Source organism: Mytilus galloprovincialis, chromosome 5 (assembly GCF_965363235.1).
Source record: "Mytilus galloprovincialis chromosome 5, xbMytGall1.hap1.1, whole genome shotgun sequence".
Lineage (NCBI taxonomy): Eukaryota > Metazoa > Mollusca > Bivalvia > Mytilida > Mytilidae > Mytilus > Mytilus galloprovincialis.
Genome location: NC_134842.1, coordinates 30,569,891 through 30,597,343, shown reverse-complemented (window position 1 = coordinate 30,597,343; position 27,453 = coordinate 30,569,891). Strand labels below are relative to the sequence as shown.

General features: G+C 31.4%; 1 protein-coding gene across 1 annotated transcript; it reads right to left on the bottom strand.

The window, feature by feature from the left end:
* Positions 1-729: 729 nt before the first annotated feature.
* LOC143074433 (uncharacterized) lies at positions 730-7,951 on the bottom strand. The gene is made up of 5 exons (XM_076249893.1): positions 7,891-7,951; positions 3,659-3,675; positions 2,322-2,457; positions 1,298-1,417; positions 730-758 (listed from the first exon to the last, which is right to left on the bottom strand). Exons 1-5 carry the CDS (start codon positions 7,949-7,951, stop codon positions 730-732), a joined length of 363 nt encoding a protein of 120 aa, XP_076106008.1.
* Between the last annotated feature and the right edge of the window lie 19,502 nt (positions 7,952-27,453).

The following is a 27,453-nucleotide window of genomic DNA, read 5'->3' as shown; positions in this document are numbered from 1 at the left end:
CTTGAAAGTCCCATTGTAACTTTCAAATGAAGAACAGTATTTTTCTATGCGTTTAATCTTATCAAGTTGTTATTTGGATTTTGTGTGAATAGTTTTTTTTCTTTTTTTTTGTACATCCGTTATAAATCTTAATGTGGGATGTTAATGTCCTATTTTCAAATGAAGAATTAATAGAATAAAATTGAGAATAGAAATCAGGAATGTGTCAAAGAGACAACAACCCGGCAATAGAGCAGACAACAGCAGAAGGTCACCAGGTCTTCAATGCAACGAGAAATTCCCGCACCCGGAGGCGTCCTTCAGCTGGCCCCTAAACAAATATATACCAGTTCAGTGATAATGAACACCATACTAAACTCCAAATTGTACACAAAAAACTAAAAGTTAAAATAATACAAAACCAACAAAGCCCAGAGGCCCCTGACTTTGGACAGGCGCAAAAATGCGGCCGGGTTAAACATGTTTGTGAGATCTCAACCCTCTCTTATACCTCTAGCCAATGCAGAAAAGTAAACAGATAACAATACGCACATTAAAATTCAGTTCAACAGAAGTCCGAGTCTGATATCAGAAGATGTAACCAAAGAGTATAGATATTGATTTTTAAGGTTTGAAAGACCTCTTGCATGTGATGCCATATAAAAAGAATTTAATTTCACCCTAAATTCAATAACTACTGAGGTAACCCATTCTGAATATTTTTTATTCATTATTTCAGGATGAATTTAGTTAACCTTTCCTGGGGTATCCACATGTTCCTGAAAAGAAAAAAAAAATAAACAAGACTCATAACTCAAAGTCTGCTATTTTCTTGAATATATAAATATCCGTTTAAACAAATTTTATTTCAAACAATTTGTTAACCACACTTAATTAAGAAATGAAATAATATTTTCGTTAACCCGTGCCGTACAAAAAGCACTCGCAAATTCGATTGTTCAACCCATAACGATTTTTATAAGGAATGTTCCTATCAAACCTTTAACGAAAAATATGAGACTAAGTCCCGAGAAGATTGTTTAGGACAGAACAAATTATCAATTATAAAACAAATAATGCATTTTCTGCTATTTTAGCCCAAGTATAAACTTAGCCTTGTGGATTTTTTTTTGAATACATGATATCGTTTACCTATCTTAAACTGCCACGTGAAAAAATTACCACTGCTTCAAAAAAAACGCGAGAAGCACTTATTGCAATAAATGTACATTTGTAGTAGGATTTCATCTATCAAAAATAAGAAGAAACAAGCAAAAGAGAAGCAAATTCAAAACGTCAAGCTGTAGCCAGATTATACCTATTTCGCCAAGAGGAACGTCTATGACTCCACTTCCAATACATTTTAGAGGTGCCTGACAGAAACAGCTTACGAAAAATATGCTATTTAAAGGTTTTTCTTGGTTGTTGACGAGACAGGCTGAAAAAAAGATGTTTTATAAAGAATACAAACCACACGATTTCGTGATAAATACAATATATAAATGCAACCTCAAAACTATATAAAGGAGGGTCGATGGATAAACCTACATTTTAATAGGACCAAAAGGAAAAGAATAACCTTGTTTCTTAACTATTGTAAAATATTTGACCTGGAGAGAAACATTAGATTATAATGAAAAAGACATTACATTGCTAGACTAAGATGTCATAAACTAAACCTTGCAGACACCGTTTGAGTCGATAAAGTTGTTAATGTATATAAACAACGTTTTTCTCATATTTCATTTTAAATTCTTGAAAATTTTGCAAATCCTTTAGCCTTTTAGTAGCTTTTATTTTATCTGTTTTACCCCTCTGCATTTCTTCCTATTTTTAAGCTAACCTCCCAAATGTACTCTTCTAAAAAATTATTTCGTAATAAATGTTTACAGTTTTACAATATTTTTCCATTATAATGAAAAATTCGGACATTTTGACTTCATAGACCAAGTTAACATGAGATTTTATTTTTCATTTTGATCATTTTAGACTTAAATGTATATATCAAGAAAAATGAAAAAGGAACATAACCTAAATGCGTCGTAATTCTTTACCATGAGTTTGAAATTGAGTGTGTTGCTATCGTATTTATGTATAGGTGATCATGTGAAGCAGAATTTGCTAACATTATTTCCGGATCATAGGATGTGACCCCCCTTTTTATTTGGTGGGTTTCGCATTTTTCAGTCATTAATTTTTTCGTGTAGTGATTTGTAGAATTGTGTTCGTTCTTCATCTATCTTTTCGAAATAAGAATTCAAATTTGCTTTTTAGTAGCTACTGCCACTTTTCTTTCCATAACATATTCATTAAGTTCAACCTTACCGGTTTGACTGCCTTACCTGTCCCTTCTGTCCCTATATTCTGACATGTTCCGATAGCGTCTGTAGATCTTCTCTTACGTCCCCTGGGTCGGGTTTTACTAACACAACAATAATTTCCATATCCACATTCAGAGAAATCATTACATGGCGACCCCTATGAATCATAAAAATACTTGTAGACCATAGCAACAATCACAATTTTTAATTATTAACCGAACAATTTTGTATTGAAATATAACTAAATGATGTTTCTTTTAAAATTTTTCGCTAAAAAGAATCATCAATGTTCTTTTGTTCAATAAACAATCAAATGCAAAAGAAGTAGAGACATTGTTGTCACATCTCTCTTATACTCAACATGAGAATGTCCCCTGTTTGAGAGATATTTGTTGATAGCCAATAGTCATACCACTAGATGCAAAATTATGTTTGTACCACGTGCACTGTACTTACATGTATAATTGGTGCATATAAAATTATTATCACTATATTTGCGTTTCTTCTAAACTTAATTTACTTTTGGAATACAGTTTTCATATCACTGTACTTTTTTTTGTGACTAGATAGAATATCATCCAACCTATTTTTTTTTCAATACTTTAATTGGTCGTCAACTTTTACGATAAATTGATCAGTTTTGACCTGTTTTCAAAATTATAAAAAAAATCACAATATTTGAATCACAATATTTACAGATATCATTTCGTTGGATTTTAACCAGTTTGACAAACACTTATTTTGATCATTGAGAAACCTGATTTGTCTTTACTTTTAGAATATGTTTTAAAACGTTCAACTGCTTGATTATTTAAGAGTTAACTCTTTTGCGTGTACTGTAAACCCTTAATTAAATGGACAATCTAAATCGTGTCGAATAAGGTAAGTAGAATCCCATGCATTAAAATCTGAAACAATATTCTATTGATAAATATTACACCAATAATAAAATGTTAAGCTACACATATCTCAGTACTCAAGTGTTTAAACAGATTAAGTGTTCTTTGCAAATTTGTGACATTAGACGTGATGGTCTTAAATCGTCAAACAAAATTTGTTATAAAGAACGTGACACATCTTGATGAATAAGCAAAGGAAAAAGCTGTTGTATCATCATTTGAATTCTGCCTACCATGTAGATAAGGACATAATATATATACTACAGTATAGATTACAACAAAAACTGCTATTGAAAAAAAAACCGTTTTAAGCATCTGATACTTACTTGTTAGGGTATTTAAATTGAACACAATAGATATATGAAAAAAGATTTTACGAATTATGTGTGATTTTTATTTCTTTTATCATCAAAATTGCTATTCATACTCAATAAATGTTACATAAAAGTATCAACGTACCACGGTTTGACATTCCGCTGAAAGAAAGGAAAATAAATTATACAAACACATTACTTGTTATTTTCAAATATCCAAACTAGGAAACAATTGATATAATAATACCCTTTATCAGATTCCTTCGGACTCCTAAGTACTTTTCTTTGGTTGTAAAACAAAACGTCAGGATACTGAAGATTACTTGTCATGGATTATTTAGTTCCAAAAAGGAAAATAACAAAACAAAAGAACTTCAAAGAAAATTCAGAACAGAAAGCCAATAATCAAACGACAAAATCAAAAGCTCGAACACATCAAAGAAATGATTAACAACATTTTTTTTATGTAGAAAATGGTTCTTTCCAAGCGTCCAATTCAAATAATGCAGCACAAGTGTCAGTAACGAGAATAGTGAATAACACTGTTTGATCTCTGTAGAGTTATACATTGTTATATCGAAGGCCATCAAAGGGTATTGAACACAGCGAGAATACCCTCATACGGAGGTTTAAACATCAGCACTGTTTTCAAAGGTTTTGAACATTATATTTTTTTTTTCATTTTTGTATACACATTGTCAATGTATTCACTGTTGTCATATATTTTAGTAAACTTGAAATTAAGGATACAATTCATACTGCTTCATACCTTGTACTTTCTTCAATATTGACATAGATAGACGACTTCACATTAAAGTCTATGGCATAAGGGACGATTTAAACTTCCAAATAATCAATTTCCCATTTCTCAACAGGAACAAACCATCTGCTCCTCGCGTGGTGTTTACATATCTTTATAGATACGTTATACTCATGTTCACACTATTCTGAGTTCATGTATAGGAGAGTGCTACTGACGCATCAACTGCTGCAATAAGTTATGAGCAGGAAAGATTAAACATAGCATAACGTAAATTGTATGGACACCATCACAAATTGGTTGATCTATACGATCCGTCTGTGTCTAAACTACCAATACGTATGATATTTTTACCAAGTTTATGATTGTGGTTTAACATCTATGTCGTATGTCTGCTAAGTTCCAAAAGTGATCTTTTCCCTAATAGAGCTTTCTTACAAATTGACTAAATGGTACATATGCTTGACGAATCATACGTAAGACTCGTTTTAGGGATCCTTTATTTAAACTTGTCCGCCGTTTCATCTACAGCTTCGCACCGTCAGTGTAGCGATAAGTGAACACAACAGAGTCCAGTTTATCCTTCATTTTGACATGATCACATAATCGTCATGAAGCTTCGATAGCATTTCACCCTTAAAGGTAGCCTACTTAGGACCATTACCCTACATGGAACGACACAATTAGATTGTTCGTGAAATATAGGATATCGGGACTTACGATAGGTGAAAATATGATACCACCAGGTGAAAACTCTACAAAATATACTAAATATAGGAAAAAGAGAAGAAAAACATACTCATAAAAACAAAACAAAAAAGGCGACCAATCCACCTTCTCTCACAATTTTCAAAAACATTACAACATTGCATTATTTAACAAAAGAAAATACCAATGCAAATACATTGTCAACTTCCCTGAGAAAAAATAAAAACACAAATACTTCCTTAATTCAATATTTGCAACGCCTACAAAAAAGATGACCTTTATACTATGTCATTTACAGGTGTTCATTAAATAATTTGTAAATCACCGCCTCTCCCTGGGTTATATTAATTGTCACCTTGTGGTGTGTCCATACTCCGGGGTTAATCTCTTTTATGAAACCGTTATGTAGTGTACGGATGCGTTTTGATACTGAACATTTATGAACTATTAGCCACTGGACGTATTTGCGTCTATCTCTCAATCATGTTATGTGTTTAAACGTCATTATGAAATCCACAAACATAATCCTCTCCCCCTTTTGAAGTTAAATGATTGCTACATAACTTGTTGTTTGGTTTTCTTCCCTTTTTTTTTGTCCTTTAATGCTTGTTTAATAGTGTAAACTTTGTTACATTCATATCAAACTGAATCTGAATTAAAGTATTAGTTTCTTGTTTTTTGCCTGCGATCACAAGATTAATATTACTTTTCGTCATTTATAATAACAATAAAAATACTTTATCACAAAATCTGTTTTCCTACATTTATTTCACATTGCGTTTTCAAAACATTGTAGCATCCTTGTTTTACAAATCTCGATGATCCATGTTGAAAATTGCTGAAACGGTACTCATAAAAAATAAAAATTAATATGAACATTGTCGTTAAACGATTAACGCACTACAATAATGCCCCCAAAAAATACTAATCATGAAACTCGTGCTTGAACAATTCCCGCAAAAATGTATGTTATCGTGGTTTACGTAGGTAACGTAATGCATGTAAGTGTATTGACACTATTTTTCTTTATTTTCTGATATTCAAAGCGTGTGTTATTTGCAATATGCTTATATTTGGAAAGATAAATTTGATTAAAAAAGAACGTGTTTTATCGGATAAAACAAAGACTCTTTTAACTATTATTGAAGATATGTAATACGTGCTCCCTTTACGTTCTTTCGTACCTTTCGTCAATCCGTAAGAAAACTCTAATATGACTGTTATACTTATACCGAGTGTGAATTTGCATTGTTATACGATGTGTCTCGCCATATTGTACATCCAACATTCATGCATTTATTTTTAATGTTTCTGTTAGATAATGTGTTATGTCTTATCGTTTGTCGTCCAAATAATCATAAATATCCTTTCAAAACCACCATTGTCATGGCAATTGTTTTTTATGGTTTTGTGAAAATAATTGTATAAAGTTGAAGATTGCATGTTCGTTACGTAAGCGTGGCATTGTTTGTGATATCCTGTGGTGTCTCTGACGGAAAACGTTCGTTGTTGTTCTGCAGTTTTGTATGTTGTGTCGCCTATCATATTATTTGTTTGTGCGTGTGATGAATGTTATTGCATGTGTGTGTATTCTATTTCTGTCACCTATTATTGTCATTTAAGCGATATATTTTTAACATTGTCTTTTTAGCGGAAGGTTTTGCTAGCCAAAAACCAAGTTCAACAAAACATTTTGTTTTAAATGTCCTGTATCAAGTCAAAAATATGTTATCAAATATAGTTCGTTTCTATGTATGTTGACGTTTGTTTTTGTAGCACTTAAGTGTTCCTGTTGTTCCTTTGTTTTCCTCTTATTGTTGATGTGTTCCCTCCGTTTTAGTTTGAAACCAGGATTTGTTTTCTCTCAGTTATTTTATGACTTTTGAACACAGTTAAACTTCTTTTGCCTTTATTGTGTATTGTACACTTGTCTTAATTTTTGTTATTTTGTTTGTATTTATATATATTTTTTCGTCATTATTTTGTTTAATCACACATTGGTTGTTTATAGTATTTGTAAATATTTTTTGAGTGTTCCTGTCGAAATTTTATTTTAAAAAAGCGATTCGGGCGCTTAAACTGTATACAATGTTGTTTTCATTATTTTTGCCTCAGTTTTATTTGGTAAACTCTCCTTCTTGCAGTGCTTCATTTTTTAAAATATGCTATATGAATATCTAATTTTAGGGCACTTGTTACTGTGAATATGTCTAGTTGTTCTTTTATTTTTTGCTGATTTTAGAGACCGTTTTTAAACTATCTACTTTTCCGTGTTGTTTGTTATCACATTTCGTTTGCAATTCTTCATGTTGGTGTTGCATCCGACTGAAAATGTTATCAGGGATTGATATAAGAATATAAATATGCTGCATGATTGGCAATGAAACAAGAATTCATTTATTTGTTTTAAATAGAAATGAAACTGGGCAACTAAAGCCTCGTTTTTTTTTTTGTTGTTTTTTTTTTTTAGGTGGGGTTCGTGTTGCTAAGTCTACGTTTTCTATGTTGTGGGACTGTACTGTTATTAGTATGTTTGTCTTTTTGTTTTTAAGTTGTTTGCATTGTATGGCATTGACAGTTTATTTTCAATCTATTAGTTTGACTGTCCATCTTGTATCTTTCGTCCCTCTTTTAACGACATACTTAGTCAGGAATTTGTCGAACGAAAACTTTGACACGAGAGGGCAAATGTTACTATAGAACTCTTGTGAATTTTTCAGATTAAAAATGTATTTCCTTTCATCTGGAAGGCTAAATGATCCGACTTGAAAAATTGCATTTTGTATATAAAAAAAACTAACGTGGTTATTTTTACAATTTCATTGAGTTATTTTGATGGCTCATTTGTCTTTATATTTCTTAACATGATTAAACATTGTAGTTTAACAAAGGAAGACAAAAAACCTTACCAGTATGAATGATAAGTAAAGCTACGACACAAATGACATAGGGTGTTAGCACGTTTCTCATTTTTCAAAATGTGTACAGTATAAAATGTGTCAAGTGGTAATTTATAGAAATTATATTACTGCAACAGGTGTAAAGAACAGTTCATATCGATTAATCAGGTGGAAACAAATGGGGAATCATGCATAAATATTGCAATAATTTTACTTGTCTCTATTTATACATGTTGCAGATTAACCAGTATAACATCACCTCGCCTCAGAATATATCATTGTTACATATTTAGGCTACAGGTTGATTAATAACATTCAATCAGCCGTACTTTCCCAATATCAATATATGTGTTCTGAATTCAGTAACAATACATGTACTTGTACATGTAGAATAATAATAAGCCTCGGTCTATTTCTTTTCTTGTCTTTTAACATTATATTACAAGATGGTGAAGTAATAAATAGCATGTAATGCTTCCCATTAGTGATTTCAACATATATTGAATTAGTTCTCTTACATAATTGTTTTTTTTTTTTTGAAAATGTCAGACAGCTTTTTACCTCACATAAAAAGGCAAAAAGAGCTTTAATCGTCACTGGTCGTCGTCTGCGATAAATTTTACAAAATCTTTTACAACTATGATGGCCTCCGTGGCTAAAAATGGATCAAAGAGGTTTGCCATAGAAGTCTATGGGACATTTGCATAATTTTAAATTTCAGATGTTCACAACTTTAAAACTAATTTAGATAATGATAACGATTTTAAGTAGCTTTCGTAAGACTTCAATGGAATTGATTTAACTACTGAGAAAAATTAAACCAAACTTGGTCTCAATCAATATTGGTGTATCTAATACTGTTTATTATAATTTCAACCTTATTTTACATTATTTCAAAATGTACAGTAGATACAGGTGAGTGACACAGGCACCTTCGATATATGTAAGCTTCGAAGTGAAAACTTCCTAGCAATCAAAGTGTAGAGTTATCTTGAAATTCTCCTCTAATGCAAGTAAGTACTCTTAAAAAATGACAAAGTTTTTCTATCTTCCAGTAGGACAAATAATAATAAAAATTAAAACCCTGACCACATGCACCTCTTCAATAAACCTACAACATATGTACAAAAAGCTATCAAAGTGAAAACTTCATAGAATTCAAACTGTAGGATGGAACGCTCCTCTTATGCAATTCATTACTTCAAAAATTTAAAAAGTTCAACTATCTCTCACAAAAGCAAATATTGATAAAAAAATCAAAACCCTGACCACATGCACATCTTCAATATATGTACAAACAAATAGCAAAGTGAAAACTTCCTAGGATTAAAACTTAAGGAAGAATTACTATATACTCATAATAGGAGGGAAGGTCGGACGTACGGACGTACAGACGGGCAGAGGGAATGACGGACGGACGTCGGAAAATCAATATGCCCCCAAACTTTTAGTTGTGGGGGCATAAAAATCGACAATAACCTTGGATAAAGTGCCGTAACATAAAATACCGTACACAGGTAAATATACAATTTTGTTGTAAGTTCATGGAATACGGAATTGTTTTTAGATTAAGTTAGTCTATAAGATATGTGTATGAAAAAGGCCTCATATGCATACTCCATTGTTGTTTTATTAAAATTTGAACTTCATGAATTTAATAATTGGAATTCAGAATAAGGAGTATGTATCTTAAACATTGAACGTCGAATTAACATCTATTACATTACATCAGTACATTTGTTTCTATTTATATCAAGTGAATATCAATGAGTGTCGATGACATTATAGTTGATGGTACAACTTTATGAACTTAAAGTAAAATTTTCCAAATGCTAATAATGCACTATAGAAAGGGGAAGTTAAGACGATTATTTTATAAAACTACAAAGGATTTTCTCTCAAAGATGATAAGATATCCTAATGTTGCACTTTTGATGTGTTTCAATAGACAAAAATCTGATCGCCAAACCTATTGCTAATAAGTGCTATATCTATAAGACGCTTAAAAAGGTTAATATTGTTATTGAAATACTAGTTACATAAACTACACATTTTTCTGTGTATGCTGAATCAATGTGCCGGGATATGTATAAACAATTTGAAATGATTATAAGAAGTAGTTTTATATCTAAATCTTAATCGTTTATAATTTTTGCATTAAAATATTTGAATCTTTCACATTTGTAAACTGTAATTTGGGTTTTCCTCGGAGTTCAGTATTTTTGTGATTTGTCTTTTGAATAAATGTTTTCTCAAATAATTACATTAAAATAATAAGTCAAAAACATTAAACAAACGTTGAAGGAGTTGATAAAAACGCCAAATCCGAATAATGCAATCTGAGAAAGGGAAACATAAAAATGAAAGAAATGTAAAACGAATAAAAAGTCATTTATCATGTTTATTATAATGTAATACTGCAACTTTCGATTTCGTATCATCATTGTTGAAGTCTGAATAGTATCATGTGAATTCCTCCAGCGGTACCAAGATATCCCTTGTGCCCCCTTTCCTTTGAACAGACCATTGAGGTGAGAAATAATACAGGAACCCAACCACCAACCTCCTGTATATACAGATGCACAGTTTTGACTTCATTGACATTATCCTTTGTACTGAACCTTACGTTGTTATGATATGCCAAGCTGTCACCTAAAAATAGATTAAATATCGAGCAAACCTCATACCAGTAAATGACATTAAATTTGTTACATCTAAAGAAATATTTCTAGTAATGAAAATAAATAATTAAGATAAAGCGAAACCCAACGTCCACGGCTTCCCTCTTCATCTTCACACAATTAATATCATTGTTTTCATAGAACATTGCAAGGTTCATGTTCGGAATCAAATCGAAATATATTGGTTTCACTAATGTTCTGCAATAATTTTATCACATAATCTATAATTATGTTTATAAAGAGATAGATTCCTTCTGATAAGAAATTATCAAGTTTGTATTATATATGCTATTTATAAATTTTATATGTTTGCAATCAATCCTACACTAATATAGCGTTTCGGCGGTATTTTTTGTATGATCAATAAAATATTGTTATATAGGTCCGACATCATCAGGGATTGTCCTATATGTTTAAAAAATTATGGTTTCTTTACCTTGGTCGATGTCAGAATATCTGATAAATTTCTGTGCCTTTTATAAGCAATTATCGGTGTTTTTGTGAATACTTCATTGCAAACCACATTATCTCTTATGAGATGCCAATGTTTTAAAAGGCGTTTTCGTAATTTGCTTATGCAAGGATTATATTTAGTAGCCATTACAAGAGGAATTTCCTCTTTACGTTTCCCTTCCTTAGTTGAAAACAAATGTTTTCTCTCTTTGGTTAAGGCTTCATTGAAGATAGACATGATTTCAGTGTCAGTGTAACCCCTATTTATCAAATTCTGTTTGAACTTTAAGAGAATTTCTCTAAGGTCATTATCATTGTTTGTTGATCTTCTGTAACGAATTACTTCTCCCCGGATAAATGCTTTAAACACGTGCTCCGTATGAGAGCTATTTCTGTGCAAATACAGAAAAGAATTCGTAGGTTTGAAATGGGTTTTCATGTCTAATATATATTATCTGCTATAAATCTTCTGCCCTTGAATAAATGAACGTCTAGAAATGTTGTGTCAGATTCTGAAATTTCATATGTGAATTTGAGAAATTTGTGATGGCTATTAGCCAATTTAAAAAAATCTTCAAGTTCATGTCTTTTACCGTGGTGTATTATTATTCCATCATCCATGTATCTGGCATAATAAAATATGTTTGTCTTGTAAGGAAATGACGAAATAATTTCTTTCATGATTTGATATAATAAAATATTACAACATTCCGGTGCACAGCAGGCCCCAATTGCAGAACCTAGACATTGTTGATATAATTGATCATTAAATTCAAAGATATTATGTTGCAGAACATATCCCAAGAGGGAAACTAAATCATCTGTAGAGGGATATTTTATAGTGTAATGCGATTTATCAAATGCATCATATGCTGCTCTTACTGCTAAAAGAATTTCTTTAATTGGACAGTTGGTAAACATCTGACTTATGTCAAAACTACATAATAGGCAATTGTCTAATGGTTTGATTGTTTCTATTTTTTGTATAAAATCAGATGAATCTCTGATGAAAGTATGGTGTTTCTTAACTATTGGCACAAGAAAATAATCAACATAACGACCTATGTATTCAGTGATCGTACCAATCTGGGAAATGATAGGTCTCCCTGGAGGAACTATTAAATCAATATTAAATCCTATTCTCATGACATTGTCATAATCTACAAAATTTATTTTATGTATTTTCGGTAATATATGCATTTGTCCCGGTCCGTAATTTTTCTGATTGCCATTTATCATGTATTTGAATGAAATTTCGTCAATTTAATTATGAATGTGCATTCTAGTGACATAATCATTGATATTATTTCTGAGAACCTTGAAGTCAAAACCGTCAAGACTTGTGTAGTGATGCGATTGTAATTGCCGATAAGCTTCGGATAAGTAAATACACTTATCAAGATCAACAACATTGTTGCTTTTATCAGCTTTCTTAATAAGAATTGATTTCTCTCGTAAAAGTGAAGATATGCTTGACCTCTCACCAGGTTTCAGATTGTCTCTAAATCTCCAAGGCTGCATTGACGACAACTCATGTTTTGTTTGGAAAATATAATTTTCAAGTGCATCACAGCTGTAGTGAAGTTCATATTTGCTATTCTCCCTGAATGGGTGTATATTTTCATTCTTTGAATAAAATAGAAATTTACATCTTAATTTTCTAGCAAATTCATTAAAGTCTCTCATTAAATCATTTTTTGCCCCTTTCAATGCGGGAGCAGGTATGAATTTCAACCCTTTTGAAAGCAGCAAATATTCATTCAGTTTAAGTTTTCATTGACAGATTAACCACATGCTGTATTTGTTGATTGTTTAGCCTGTTTTATTTGGAATTTTATTTTTGATTGTTTGATTGTTGCATTGCAACTTTGTTTCTTTGGCGCTTGCCATACTTTTTTTTCATATGGACATTAAAGCGTCTAGCCATGACTGCCGCAATATCGCAGAGATGAAATTGTCTTGTGTGTCAATGCAGACTGGGAAACTCAATGGGGTGTGGCTGGATAGCATAGATATTATCTGATTGGTCATTGATATAAATTTACTGATTGACAGGAAGTAACGAAAACATTGGAAGTTTAACACATCAATCAGATAATTGAATACATAGGTCGTTATGTTGATTATTTTCTTGTGCCAATAGTTAAGAAACACCATACTTTCATCAGAGATTCATCTGATTTTATACAAGAAATAGAAACAATCAAACCATTAGACAATTGCCTATTATGTAGTTTTGACATAAGTCAGATGTTTACCAACTGTCCAATTGAAGAAATTCTTTTAGCAGTAAGAGCAGCATATGATGCATTTGATAAATCGCATTACACTATAAAATATCCCTCTGCAGATGATTTAGTTTCCCTCCTGGGATATGTTTGTGCAATATAATATCTTTAAATTTAATGATCAATTATATCAACAATGTCTAGGTTCTGCAATTGGGGCTTGCTGTGCATCAGAGTGTTGTAATATTTTATTATATCAAATAATGAAAGAAATTATTTCGTCATTTCCTTACAAGACAAACATATTTTATTATGCCAGATACATGGATGATGGAATAATAATACACCACGGTAAAAGACATGAACTTGAAGAATTTTTTAAATTGGCTAATAGCCATCACAAATTTCTCAAATTCACATATGAAATTTCAGAATCTGACACAACATTTCTAGACGTTCATTTATTCAAGGGCAGAAAATTTATAGCAGATAATATATTAGACATGAAAACCCATTTCAAACCTACGAATTCTTTTCTATATTTGCACAGAAATAGCTCTCATAAGGAGCACGTGTTTAAAGCATTTATCCGGGGAGAAGTAATTCGTTACAGAAGATCAACAAACAATGATAATGACCTTAAAGAAATTCTCTTAAAGTTCAAACAGAATTTGATAAATAGGGGTTACACTGACACTGAAATCATGTCTAGCTTCAATGATGCCTTAACCAAAGAGAGAAAACATTTGTTTTCAACTAAGGAAGGGAAACGTAAAGAGGAAATTCCTCTTGTAATGGCTACTAAATATAATCCTTGCATAAGCAAATTACGAAAACACCTTTTAAAACATTGGCATCTCATAAGAGATAATGTGGTTTGCAATGAAGTATTCACAAAAACACCGATAATTGCTTATAAAAGGCACAGAAATTTATCAGATATTCTGACATCGACCAAGGTAAAGAAACCATAATTTTTGAAATATATAGGACAATCCTTGATGATGGCGGACCTATATAACAATATTTTATTTATCATAAAAAAATTCCACTGAAACGCTATATTAGTGTAGGATTGATTGCAAACATATAAAATTTATAAATAGCATATATAATACAAACTTGATAATTTCTTATCAGAAGGAATATATCTCTTTATAAACATAATTATAGATTATGTGATATAATTATTGCAGGACATTAGTAAAACCAATATATTTCGATATGGTTCCGAACATAAACCTTGCAATCTTCTATGAAAACAATGATAGTAATTGTGTGAAGATGAATAGGGAAGCCGTGGACATTGGGTTTCGCTTTATCTTAATTAAGGCACAGACATTTATCAGATATTCTGACATCGACCAAGGTAAAGAAACCATAATTTTTGAAATATATAGGACAATCCCTGATGATGGCGGACCTATATAACAATATTTTATTTATCATCAAAAATACCGCCGAAACGCTATATTAGTGTAGGATTGATTGCAAACATATAAAATTTATAAATAGCATATGTAATACAAACTTGATAATTTCTTATCAAAAGGAATCTATCTCTTTATAAACATAATTATAGATTATGTGATATAATTATTGCAGTACATTAGTAAAAACAATATATTTCGATATGGTTCCAAACATGAACTTTGCAATGTTCTATGAAAACAATGATAGTAATTGTGTGAAGATGAAGAGGGAAGCCGTGGACGTTGGGTTTCCCTTTATCTTAATTAATAAACATAAAATACTCACAGCAAACTTCTTAATAAAGAACTCCATGAAAATAGTAAAAAGAACATAGTTTTGGTAATCCATAAAAATGTCCCTAAATTGTGTCGAGTGAATTCAAATAAATTACAAGTACAAGACCCGTCCAGTTGAGATATAATATGAATGAATTCAAAAAGAGCCTACTGATGAATTTGAGGTCCAGGCTTCATTCATTTTTGTAATTAGGATGTTTTATATTTTCTCTTATTTTCTAGGGGCCTGTTGCCTGAGTGATCCAAGTAGTCGATCTACTGTAACTCTGTAACACTAAGGTTCTGAGTTTAAATCTAGTTCGTGCCAGGTGCGTTTTTCTCCGATATCAATTAACTAGGATCGTCAGATTTCCAACTTAATGTTAATGGTTCTATCCAGCTTACCCCTGAAACATTTCTACCACGATATAGTACCATATTGCTGAAAGTGGAGTTAAACACCAATGTAAACATTTAATACTACGTGAACATGTTTAGAACTTGATGCTATATGAAAATGTGAAGCTAGATATTATGTGAAAAATTACTTTCTTGTAACATTTAAAGTGACAAACAAAAATGTAATGGTGGGGGATGCATGCATTGCAAAACATTTCTATCCTGTCGACTCACCGATCTAGCCTCTTCTGGACATTTATACCCTGTTTTTGTTTGTAATCTATGTATGTTACTTCTTGGTTGATTTAGAAGATTTATAAATGGCAAAACTACTGTAGCAATAATTTTACAAACGAATTGCATTTGTGTATCCATTATATTTTCTTAAACATGTAGAATGATTACGATTCAAGATGTTATAACCCTAGTATATTGAATAAAACAATTTTCCTCACAAACTTCAGACTACCTTTATTAGGTAAAAGAACTTCAAGGAAATAATTGGTCAAATATTTAACAGATAAATCATTTATTTCATGGATGTCCCCGAGGGTATCACCAGCCCAGTACTCAACATTTCGGTGTTGACATGAATATCAATAATGTGGTCATTTGTTTTTTTTTATAAATTTCCTGTTTACTAAACTTTAAATTTTTCGAAAAACTAAGAATTTTCTTATACCAGGCATAGATTACCTTAGCCGTATTTGGCACAACTTTTTGGAATTTTGGATCGTCAATGCACTTCAACTTGGTACTTGTTTGGCTTTATAAATATTTTGATATGAGCGTCACTGATGAGTCTTATGTAGACGAAACGCGCGTCTGGCTTACAAAATTAGAATCCTGGTACCTTTGATAACTAATTAGAATCACAAAAAGATGGTTCATAACTGATTTAAGCCCTTTGACACGAACATATATTTCTACACAATACTTTGCTGTCAAGACAGAACCTCCTTTTTATAAAATACTTTGTACCCGATAGTTATACTGATTAGAAAAGAACATACTTTACCTATTTATAGATTAAAAAGTTTTAAAATTATATATCTTGTTAAATTTTAAAATTCTAAAGAAACTAAGGTTTTTACTCTCTCTTGCAAAGTTGGTCTTAAAAGGATTTGGCTATAATTTTAGGTAATTTTAGATCAACTGTTTCGATTATATACACCATTGGTTTTAAAACATTCGGAAGGCGCGTTACTGATAAAGATATTACAAGAAAAGTGCTTCAGACGCGTTAACTTACAACGTGTTGTTTTCATTCTTTAAATGGACAATTTTGCAATTAAAATAAAACAATCAAAAATTTGAAATGAGGAATTGTAAAAATCTTTATTCTTTTAATCATAAATGTGTGAAATACAAAATAAGCAATACCGATTTTTGAACAAACATTTGTACGATATATGACTTGATTTATAGTGTTTTAACGCCATTTGTTAGTGCCACTTTTGGGCTTTGTCGTGGCAGCCATTTTTAATGGTGAAGGTAGCCCACAGAAAACAACAGAGCTTCGGTAGGAAAACTGCCAATCCTATTCAATTAAGATTAGAGTCTAATGCATCCGCATAACCGGGGTCCGAACTCACAACCTCAGTGTTGACTGGCTAGTGATTATAGTTGAAGAACTACTTAAACCATTTGGCCACCGAGGCCCATTTACGACATATGAACATAAGGTAAAAAAAAATGTAAACATGAATATAGTCTATGAGGTACGAAATTGTATTAATCATTGATACGAGATGGTAAATGATGAGTACAAAATTGTAAGTTTCCTCGGAGTTCGGTATTTTTATTATTTTACATTTTTTAAAATACCTGCGTTTCCACTATAACCGCTGACTGTCAATTTGTATTCACTTGATGAGTCATCAATTGAAAAGTGCTTGTAATAAGCATATCCAATGCGTTCATTGAGGTATCATAAATAAATACGCAGGATGATTTGCCTTCTGATGTCAGACGATGTATATGGTCATTTCCTGATTATAAAGATACGAATATTTTTCAAACAATATTGTTTATGCATCATCCTATTCAAGCCCTTCATTCTTAAAGCTCACACAACCCTTAATAATACAATAGTTAGATCATATAAGATGTAACTGCAAAACACAAATTTGTTGTATCTCAATGTGATGTTCAGAAAGATAACGACAATATTCGATGGTATGGTAGTGAAAACAATAGACAATGTCTACAGCACTTAGAATCTAAGACGTATTCCTGATAAATATGTTTAAACTAAACTAAAAAAACTTCAGAAATTACATGTTCTTCGTAACTATTTCCAGCCCTAATATCGATGTTTCTACCACGAAACAGGGTTGACATAATTAGGTTTAAAGATTCTGGTGTTTTATGTATGCTTCAAGGGATAGGATTTTCTAACAAATACTGTTTTCTCTTGTTCATATTTTTAAAATGTTAAATTGTTCTTATTGTTCAAGTATCGTATATGTATATGCCGAATTGTTTCGGAAAGTTTTTAGATAAGAAAGTTGAGAACAGTTTCCCAAGAGAAAATAAATGAAAAAAGCAACATATAGATATATCGATCAGTTATACCTAGCCGAAATTCCGCATTTATATCACCAAAGCCATTTTTATACCCCGTTCAACCATGATTGAAATTTGTTGTGCTAATTGTCCTATGTTGAAAAACCTGAAAATAGATTATATTAATATTGAATAATGTATATCAGTCGGTGTGAACTTCTATATCTCAAAATAAAAAAGGCAGCTTCAGAAGATATGTCGCACACAATGCATCACTTCTATAAAATGTATAGCAAAAAGAAATGCACCTTCGTCAAGCCATATTTCCCTTACCGTGTTTGTTTTTACTTTAAGTCATCTCTGATTTATGAGCTCTTCAAACTTTGAATGATGATATTTGTTTAAGACTATATGCATTTCTGAAAACTTTTTATGTTACACACTATTAATATTATGTTTAATCACTTGATCAGGCCTTTCTAACTATTTACCGTCCAGTGCCCACCATCAGTGTCCATGTCACAATACACTTTAAAGCCAGAACCACTATCCGGAAAGATCTTATATACACCACTCTTGTGAATCTTTTTATCTAATCCGGAACAATCTTTTGGTCTCAATTCTTCTATAAGACAAAACAAACCAAGATATAATGAGATACAACTATATAATTAAGGTAATATTTGCTATAACAAATATTTATTTAAATTAGGAACTTTCATAAATCTATTAATATATATCATTTCTGCTGAGGGACGAAAAATAATTTGCTCAAGTACTTTGGGTCATATTTGAGAATGATTATATATATTATGTTGTTATCAAGATATAATAGATCAAACCTTTAAAATAAAAAAAGTTATTAAAGATTTTTTTAATTATTTTACTTTTTATAAATACAACAGAGATCATTCATGAAAAATCAATGCAATGCTTTAGTCATATTGATTCATGTATAACGTACATATATATGTGGAGCTAGGTGTCCGAGAAGTGTAGCGCGTCGGGCATAGTTCAAGGCTATCAATTAGGTTAAACTTGTCTGGTGAGATATCAACCCATTACCTATACCTGTTACCATTGTAGGAAACAAATGCACAGTAAAACTCAGTTTAAAAAAAGAGTGCCATGTCATAACAGGTAACAAAAGAAACAAAGCAAAATGGCAATGATACATACTTTAACAAAGGAGTACTAGCACTTACTGGCATGACAACTCAAAAGCTCAAATATAGTGATTGAAATATATTCTAAAAGCTTTTTTGATGAAGTGATGCAATATGGAAGAGTTATCGGAATAAATAAAATTCTTATTTTTCATATTCCTGAAAGATTGAAAAAAAAACAATATTTGAAAATTCGTTATTCTTAATTTTCATTTTGATCTGGGTTTTTTTAAAACATAGAAATAGAAAACTTGTTTTGTTTTCCCGGACTTTTTCTGAAAAAGTTAATTTAAAACTTTGCGGAATTTTAATATCTATACTTTTGTAAATATATGTAAAAAATATTGGCTACATATACACTGTTTTACACATGTACAATTTCCATGTTAACTTGTTTAAGTCTCAATTTTTCATTTTTTTACCATAGATATTAAAATGCATAGTAACAGGTACAAGATATGAAAAATTACCTTGGCAACGCCTTCCGTGAAAATTGTCTTTACAAGAACAGGCACCATTTTATAGACTGACAAATGTCTTTGGTCAATTCCTTTTGATCACAGTTACAAGGCTGGCATTTAATACCCATCGAACATATTGAACTGTCTTTACAATCAAATGTACCATTGCAGCATCGTTTAAAACATGTTCTATCCCCCACCTTATCTCCTTGGCATTGATTTCCTTGTCCCTTTTGTGGCTGTACTATATATCTGGATCATTCCTGTTTCCCGTCAATACCACATGCTTTGCTACAAAGAGACCAATATGTCCAATCACTCCATTTACAGTCTTGTCGTTCCTCCTTTTCACATGTATGTCCTAGAAAATGTTTTTTACTCCGACACTGTCTAGTTTTTGAATTGCATATTGGTGATAGTGAACCTATAACGTTACAGTTGCAAGGTTTGCAAACAGATGTAATACTTTGGCAAGTAAAATATTGGGTGCCAGCACGGGCATATCCCTCTATGCATTTATTTTCCAACTTCATAACTAAGTGTCACTAATCACAATGAACATTAGCTGAATTGGTTATTGACGCACTGCAGGTTGATTTCATTGCATATTTTATCTGCTGTTTTACTCTTTGTTTGAAAAGCCGTACAAGAGGGGAAGAATGTTTATATAAAACATCGCGAACTTGCAATAAGACAAAAAATCCATTCGACTGTGCAAGATGAAATTGCCTCCATAGACTGTCTATTTTAGTTTAAATTTGTAATCTGCTGAACAAGCATCGTCCTTATATCGATCGATAACTGTAACAAGTAATGATTTTGGTTGAAAGATGTTGTTTTCCCGGTGATAGTTGAAGAACGAGTTCATTCTAAAGAGTACTATGTGCCAACGGTATGCAATTTGCAATAATTTCTGCTTATCATTTTCATTTATTTTGGATGTATCACACTGTACTAGATTACTTGCTTGCAGAATCAAACAATTCTTGCTTAAGTAAGTATCATTAAAGGAACCCAAATCAGTAGCCTTTAACAAATGTGTACCAATAGCTTCGGTGTTAATATTCTGAACAGTTGTATACGCTAAACTTAAGCACTTCATTGATCTTAATCGAGGATGTTGCCAATTTTAGGCACTTTATTCAGTATTGACATCACTGATACTAAATCTTTCACCAAAACGATTTGATTACGTATTTGACAGTTATAACCATCATTATATGTAGGACACATGCACATGTCACGTTTTCCCTCTAACAGGCGGATACATTTACCTTTTTGACACAGATTTACAAACATCACGTGACGAACATTCTTCTACAACTCTAAATAAGGCCCTTATTAATACACGATCCTAATTTGTTCCGCTTTGAAAAGTTTCAAAAGCATGTGTTTTCCAAAGTTTAAAATGGTTTTCTCATCACAGCCAGATGTTTTCTTCACTTGCTGAATTAATGAATCCTTCGAAAAACGTGTACCATTTAAAGTTGTTTTTGGGATATGTGAATAGTATTCTTCAATGTAAAAGTCGTTTTTAAAGAGCTTAATTATCAATGGTAGTCCTACTTCACACTCGGCCTTGTTTGAACATTCGAACTCCTCTAATTTTTCCAAAAAACGGGTAAGGATTACGAAACTAAAATCAATATTTCTCAGCTCAAAGAAAATGTCTCGAAAATCTCTTCCAAAAATTCTGTCACTTGCTTGTTCAAGTTTTTTGTTTATATTTGTGAAAAAGCTGTTTAAATTCTTTAAACATTTCTAACTCTGCTTTTGGGTTGTATTCCTGAATGAAAGAAGCAAGACTATCAACGGTTTCATTAACATTTGTTAGCAAGTGAATTCTATGAAAAATCTTTGACATTGGTAAGGTGCTAAATAAGTCAACAATATGTTTCCCATTCACCAGTCCTTCTTTAATTCCAGTTTTCCATTTCTCCCTCAGAGCATTCTGGTCACCATATATACAGTCATCAAGTAGGACCAACAGGTAACAAATGACAACAAAAAGTTGCATTTTGCTGAAATTTTATGTATTCTTTTTAATCTAATTATGCTTATTGGAAAGAGATGGTATGAAGTTGTGGTAGTGGAAGAACATCAAACAGCAATAAAAGTTAGTCACAATGGTCAATATATAACGAAAAATTATCATAGATACATACAGACAAACAAAGCAAATAATAGTGGATATAAATAGCACCAAAGAAATGAATATTGCATGCTTTTTGGGGAACTACAATTTACGTACAAGAAAATATTATCGGGTAGTCAAGTATTTTTACATGAATGGCAGAAAGTTACTTTAAATAATAGAGTATTAATTTCCAGTTATCAGTTAAAAAAAAAAGGTTTATCAATTTAAATTAGGAATTTGTTTTATATTTAGACATAAATGAATTAACCAAACACTGGTCAATTGCTTATTAAAATATGAGTATGATTATGATACGATTGTAAATAATATTTATCCTCCATCTCAAACTAAATGAAGCAGGATTTATCGAACATTGATAAATAAAAGCAACAGTAGTATACAGCGGTTCAAAATTCATAAATCGATTGAGAAAAAAAACAAATCCGGGTTACAAATCAAAACTTAGGGAAACACATCAAATATAAGAGGAGAACTACATGTACGACACAACAGAAACGCAACACTTAAATGTAACACACACAGAAACGAACTATAATATAACAATGGCCATTTTCTTGACTTGGTACAGGACATTTTTAAGAAAAATGTGTTGGGATGGTCCTGGTTTTGTGGCTAGTCAAACATCCCGCTTTTAAAGCAATGTTATCTGAATGTTCTTTAACAATGAAAAACACCTTTTTTTCATAGAAAGCTTTAAAAAGGCCTGACATGACTAATGTTAAACTATTCCAATGAGAACACTAATATGACGACCTGATTTATGTTTTAAAAAAGCAGAAAAGGAAAAACAAAAAAGACATAAATCAACAAACGGTTAGATTTTATTCAATAAACAGTTTTTGATTTAGAATTTGGATGAATAATATAAGTACCAGGAAAAGGTTCGACTAAGGTACAAAAAATATATGTAACTTTCTTAGAAGAGGGGGGCGAAAGATACAATAGGATCATTCAAACTCATAGATCAAAAATAAACTGACAACTATAAGGCTAAAAATGAAAAGACAAACAGACAAATAAAAGTTAAAACCAAACAAGGAAAACTGTAAACTAAGCAACACAAACCCCATCAAAAGCTGGAGTTGATCTCAGTTAGAATGCGACTAAAATATCATACGATTGTAAAGATTTCACTAAAGTAACAAAAGCGCAAAATAAACTGACACATACCCAATATACTAGTCATATGTACTTGTCACTTTTCTTTTTAAAGTAATAAGAAACCTCAAATCAAAAAAAAATGATGCATATGTTTTTTTATAACTCAATGGATAGTTTTTATATTATAAAACTTATGAACATATACCTTTTTCTGAAGAAGATTGTTTAATTTATTCATATTTAGAAGAAGTTTACTTTATTTTAATTGCTTCCTTCCAGGAAGCAATTTCCCCGATATATTTTCCGTATGCAAAGTGACCTCAGTGTGACCCATCTCGTAAAAATCCGTTGATCACATACAATACGCATGGATGTCCTAAAAATAAACTATTATCTGAATTTACATGTTAAACACGTGCTCAATTTCCGTGCTTTTTTTTTAATTTTTTGTCGATTGTTGACAAACAGGTGACAATCGTTAAACATCGGCTTCAAAACACGAACTTTAATTACCTGCCACATTTTCAAACAACAACACTGACCGATTGAAAAAAAAAATGACGATTATACGAAATTTACACGAAAAAAATGATAAATTCGTGCACAGAAAACTAAGTTTATGATGTTTGTATGCATTGGTTCAAGAATTTGAAGAACATTATTTTTCACCGGTCACTCGTTTCTTATGACTTTAAGCATTTTGTTTGGTTACGTTGGTAGTTTATTAATTGCATTTTCATAACGAATGATAATTGGATATCTCCAGTTATTTTATTTCAATATAAAACAATACCCAAGAACGAAAGGGTGCCTCATGTTGAGATGGAAATGCTTACCCTTCTGGAACCCCTGAGTTCACCCCCAGATTTTGCGGGCTTTGTGTTGCTCAGGATTTAGTTGTCTTTGTTGTGTTTTGTTTACAATTGTTTGACTGTTTATCTTTTAATTTTTTAGTCGTGGCTTTGTCAATTAACAATATTTTTTCTTAAGATAAAACCATAAACTCACCAATTTCTTGTTCAACCAAATATTCGATTTTCTTAAAACTGTGCCACGTGAAACCATATGTTCAAATGTTTCGTGATGAAAGTTGTTCCTAATTACAAGTTTTTTTTCAGATAAATATCATTTCAAATACATATTTTAGATAAAATGTCGGTATTGATTAATATGTTTTATAAAAATAATTACTTGTATGTTGATTAGGATGATGGTAGGGATGATTAAAAAAAATAAATATTGCAATAACTTACTGTAAAACGTTAACAGTTTCGATTATTAATTTGTGTATATATCACGGCCGACACTCGGCTAACCGAGAGATTGGTCGGTTAATCTATTTTGAGTATGTGACTATATGAGCGATTGGTCTGTTAATCGGGTTGGTTATACGTCTGTTAAGAGTAAAAATATTTATTTAATAAAAATTGCAAATGTAATAACATGTAATGCAATGTTTTCTTAAGTTTTTCGATCTCATTTATCTTTCTGTGTGAAATAGACCAAATTGATTGAAACATTTGACATGGATCTTAACATTATCATAGGTTTTAAAATTATATTTTCATTTGGATAAGATGATGTTTTCAAAACAGAAGTCTAAGATTCATTATTTGTTTGGAGTTTACAATATCTTTATAGGGGAACAAATATCTATCAGATTGTGCAACGTAAACAATGAGCAATACTCACACTATGGAACAGGAAGATGCATTGGGATGCTCAATTGTGAATTTATTAAAGAGGGTGAAACGACAGACTTATTCAACTAAGACAAGAAACAAATCATTAATAGGTTTACTGTGTGCAGAAAGGTTTAAAACCGAAATGTTGAAGTAACATTTAACGATAAGATAGCATTGAACCCTGTCTAAATAGGGGTTATACATACTGTTTTCTCTTTTAAATCCTGTTATGGTATACAATATTGTTTAACATCGAAAATGTGTTGTTTGTGACTATATGCATACACAATGTTTTATCATTAGTCACAGAAAGGGAAACTATAAAAAATAAAAACATGGAGAAGGTCAGAAATAGATTTCCTACATCCAGCATTGAAAAACTGACAATATCAATAAAAACCTTAGCATGAACACTTAATGCAGTCGTACACACCCTAAAATGCAACTATCGTCCGTCATATGTAAATTGAACCAAGAGGCTAGTATAAATAAACAAGAGCAGTATCTTCTTATCCTTTCATAGCGCATTTGATCACCCTGGAGTTTGGTGGAGTCTTGCTCTGTCTTAAGTTTTCTATACTGTGCTTTATGTACTGTTTGTCTTTTTCATCTATTCGTCGTTTTTCGTTTTATGCCATGACACTGTCGGTTAGTCTACTAGTTACGAATTTGAATATCCCTTTGATCTATTTCTATTGAAACCTTGGATAATTCTGAGTTATGGCACATTTAGATGTTCACGAGTAAACTTAAAATAAGCTGAGTCAGTATTACGATAACCCAATTCAATTTGAAGCATCTCATGTCATCACACCTTCGATCGTTCTCTAACAAATTTTTGAAGTTTTTATTTAAAGATTTGTATCCTTTAGTTAACTTGCACTGTTTCGTCTTCAGGAAGGTTTCAGCACTCCTTAATATGTTTAACCTCACAATATTCCCTATACATATGTCCTTAGCCATAAGGTCAGTGATTGTCACGTATATCATAAACTCTTCATAGATACCAAGATAAAATTGTATATATACGACAGACGCGCATTTCGTCTACAAAAGATTCATCAGTGACACTCGAATCCAAAAACGTTAAAAAGGTCAAATAAAGTACGAAGTTGAAAAGCATTGAGGACCAAAATCTCTAAATGTTTTGCCAAATACAGCTGAGGTAATATATTCCTGAGATAGAAAAAGCCTTAGTATTTCAAAAGTTAAACAGTTTTGTAAACAGTTAGTTTATAAATTTAACCATATCAATGATAATTCATGTCGGTACATATTAATTTTGTGTTTCTATTAATTGTCTTGTATGTGAATCTGTCTATTATTTTTTTTTCCGTTTGAATTGTTTTTGTCATGTCGGGGCCTTTTATAGCCTGCTATGTGATATTAGTTTGTTCATTGTTGAAAGCTGCACAGTGACCCATAGTTGACTATCCTTACATCATTATCTCTCGGGTAGAAAGTTTTCTAATTGGCAATCTTACCCCCCATCTTCCTATTTTGATTTTGCTTTATTGATAATAATGTGAAAAGGCTCCATAAGACATATATGAAAAAGTAATTTGAAAAACATTTTGTTAAGGTTTTCTTTTCGTTTATAAATACTCCTTGTCTAAACCAAGTCGTAAATCTTTCATGCATGGAATTTGTAATGTGTTTAAGATGAATAATTTTATGAATAATACCTACTGGAGCCTTGTTTCGTATATGGAAAATATAAAAATCAAGAAACGCAATGTGATTGCACATGTTTCCCTAAATTTTCAAAATTATTTTTTGGTTTGTCCAAATCATCGATTCCTTCACATATGCTCGAATTTGCTCTTTTCTGTGTGTTATCTAAGAGCTTCATCTACATGTATCACACAGACTAATTGGCAAAGTTTGGCTTATTTGTATGTATCTGAACTGTCTGGTTTATATTTTGCGTTAAGGTAACCGACAAGTCTGTTATGATTCAGATGCAGACGACTTTCCTGTTAGATAACAACTCGCATATAGATAACGTCTCAATGAGTAGGCGGAAAGGCATGTATTTGAAAATGAATAAAGCTTCTTTCACATTGATACGGTGATATTGACAACAACAGAATACAAATAGTAGAAAATGTACTATTTTTAATGATGTTGTACTTGTTATTGGTTTTGGTAGGCGGTTTACTTACGTAGCAATTGCGCCTTAAATTGATATATACATAAATATTATGTATATATACTTTCAGTCCTTAATTCATTTTTAGTATTACGTTTTGGCGAGTAATTATATGAAACCATGGTTGACTGTCTCACAAAAAAGTATTGATATAGAGAGAGAGAAAAAAACACATAACAAAGTTACACGTAATAGAAAACTGAAAAAAGCAAACGATAGTTCCTAATGAAATGTATATTATTAATTGATAGGTATCATTAAATTGTTTAGACATTTTATCTGGAAGTTCACATTTGTGTCGTCTGTGATATACTTATAAGAAAGTATATTTAGAAACATATAACAAGACATGTGCTAGTTAAATGCTGCAAATGTAAGGACGTCTCCCACGATTGATGTATCAAATAAAGAAACCTTAAGTAAGGATTGGTTGTAGTTTTGCAGCTTCCATAACGGCACGTTGCATCTTTTTTTAATGTGACAAGTATTCACTAGAGACAAAAAGGACGAGGAAAAAATTAGCTATATATATGCATAGATTATAGTAAGTTAAAAAGACCACGGTATGGCTTATTATACAACATTTCAAACGAGACAACCAACAGCCTGATTTATGCAAAATAAATTTAGATTTAAAACAAATCTTACCGACGGCAACAAACGACAACCACTGAATTACAGCCTTTTGAAGTAGGACAAGCACTAAAAGAATGTTGCGTTGTCAAAATTGTTTATGAGAGCTCTCAACTCTCCCCATACAGGGATCTGTGGTCTTAAAGCACAAACTATCTATACAAACTATAAAAATAAGTTGGAAAATGATTGACTGATC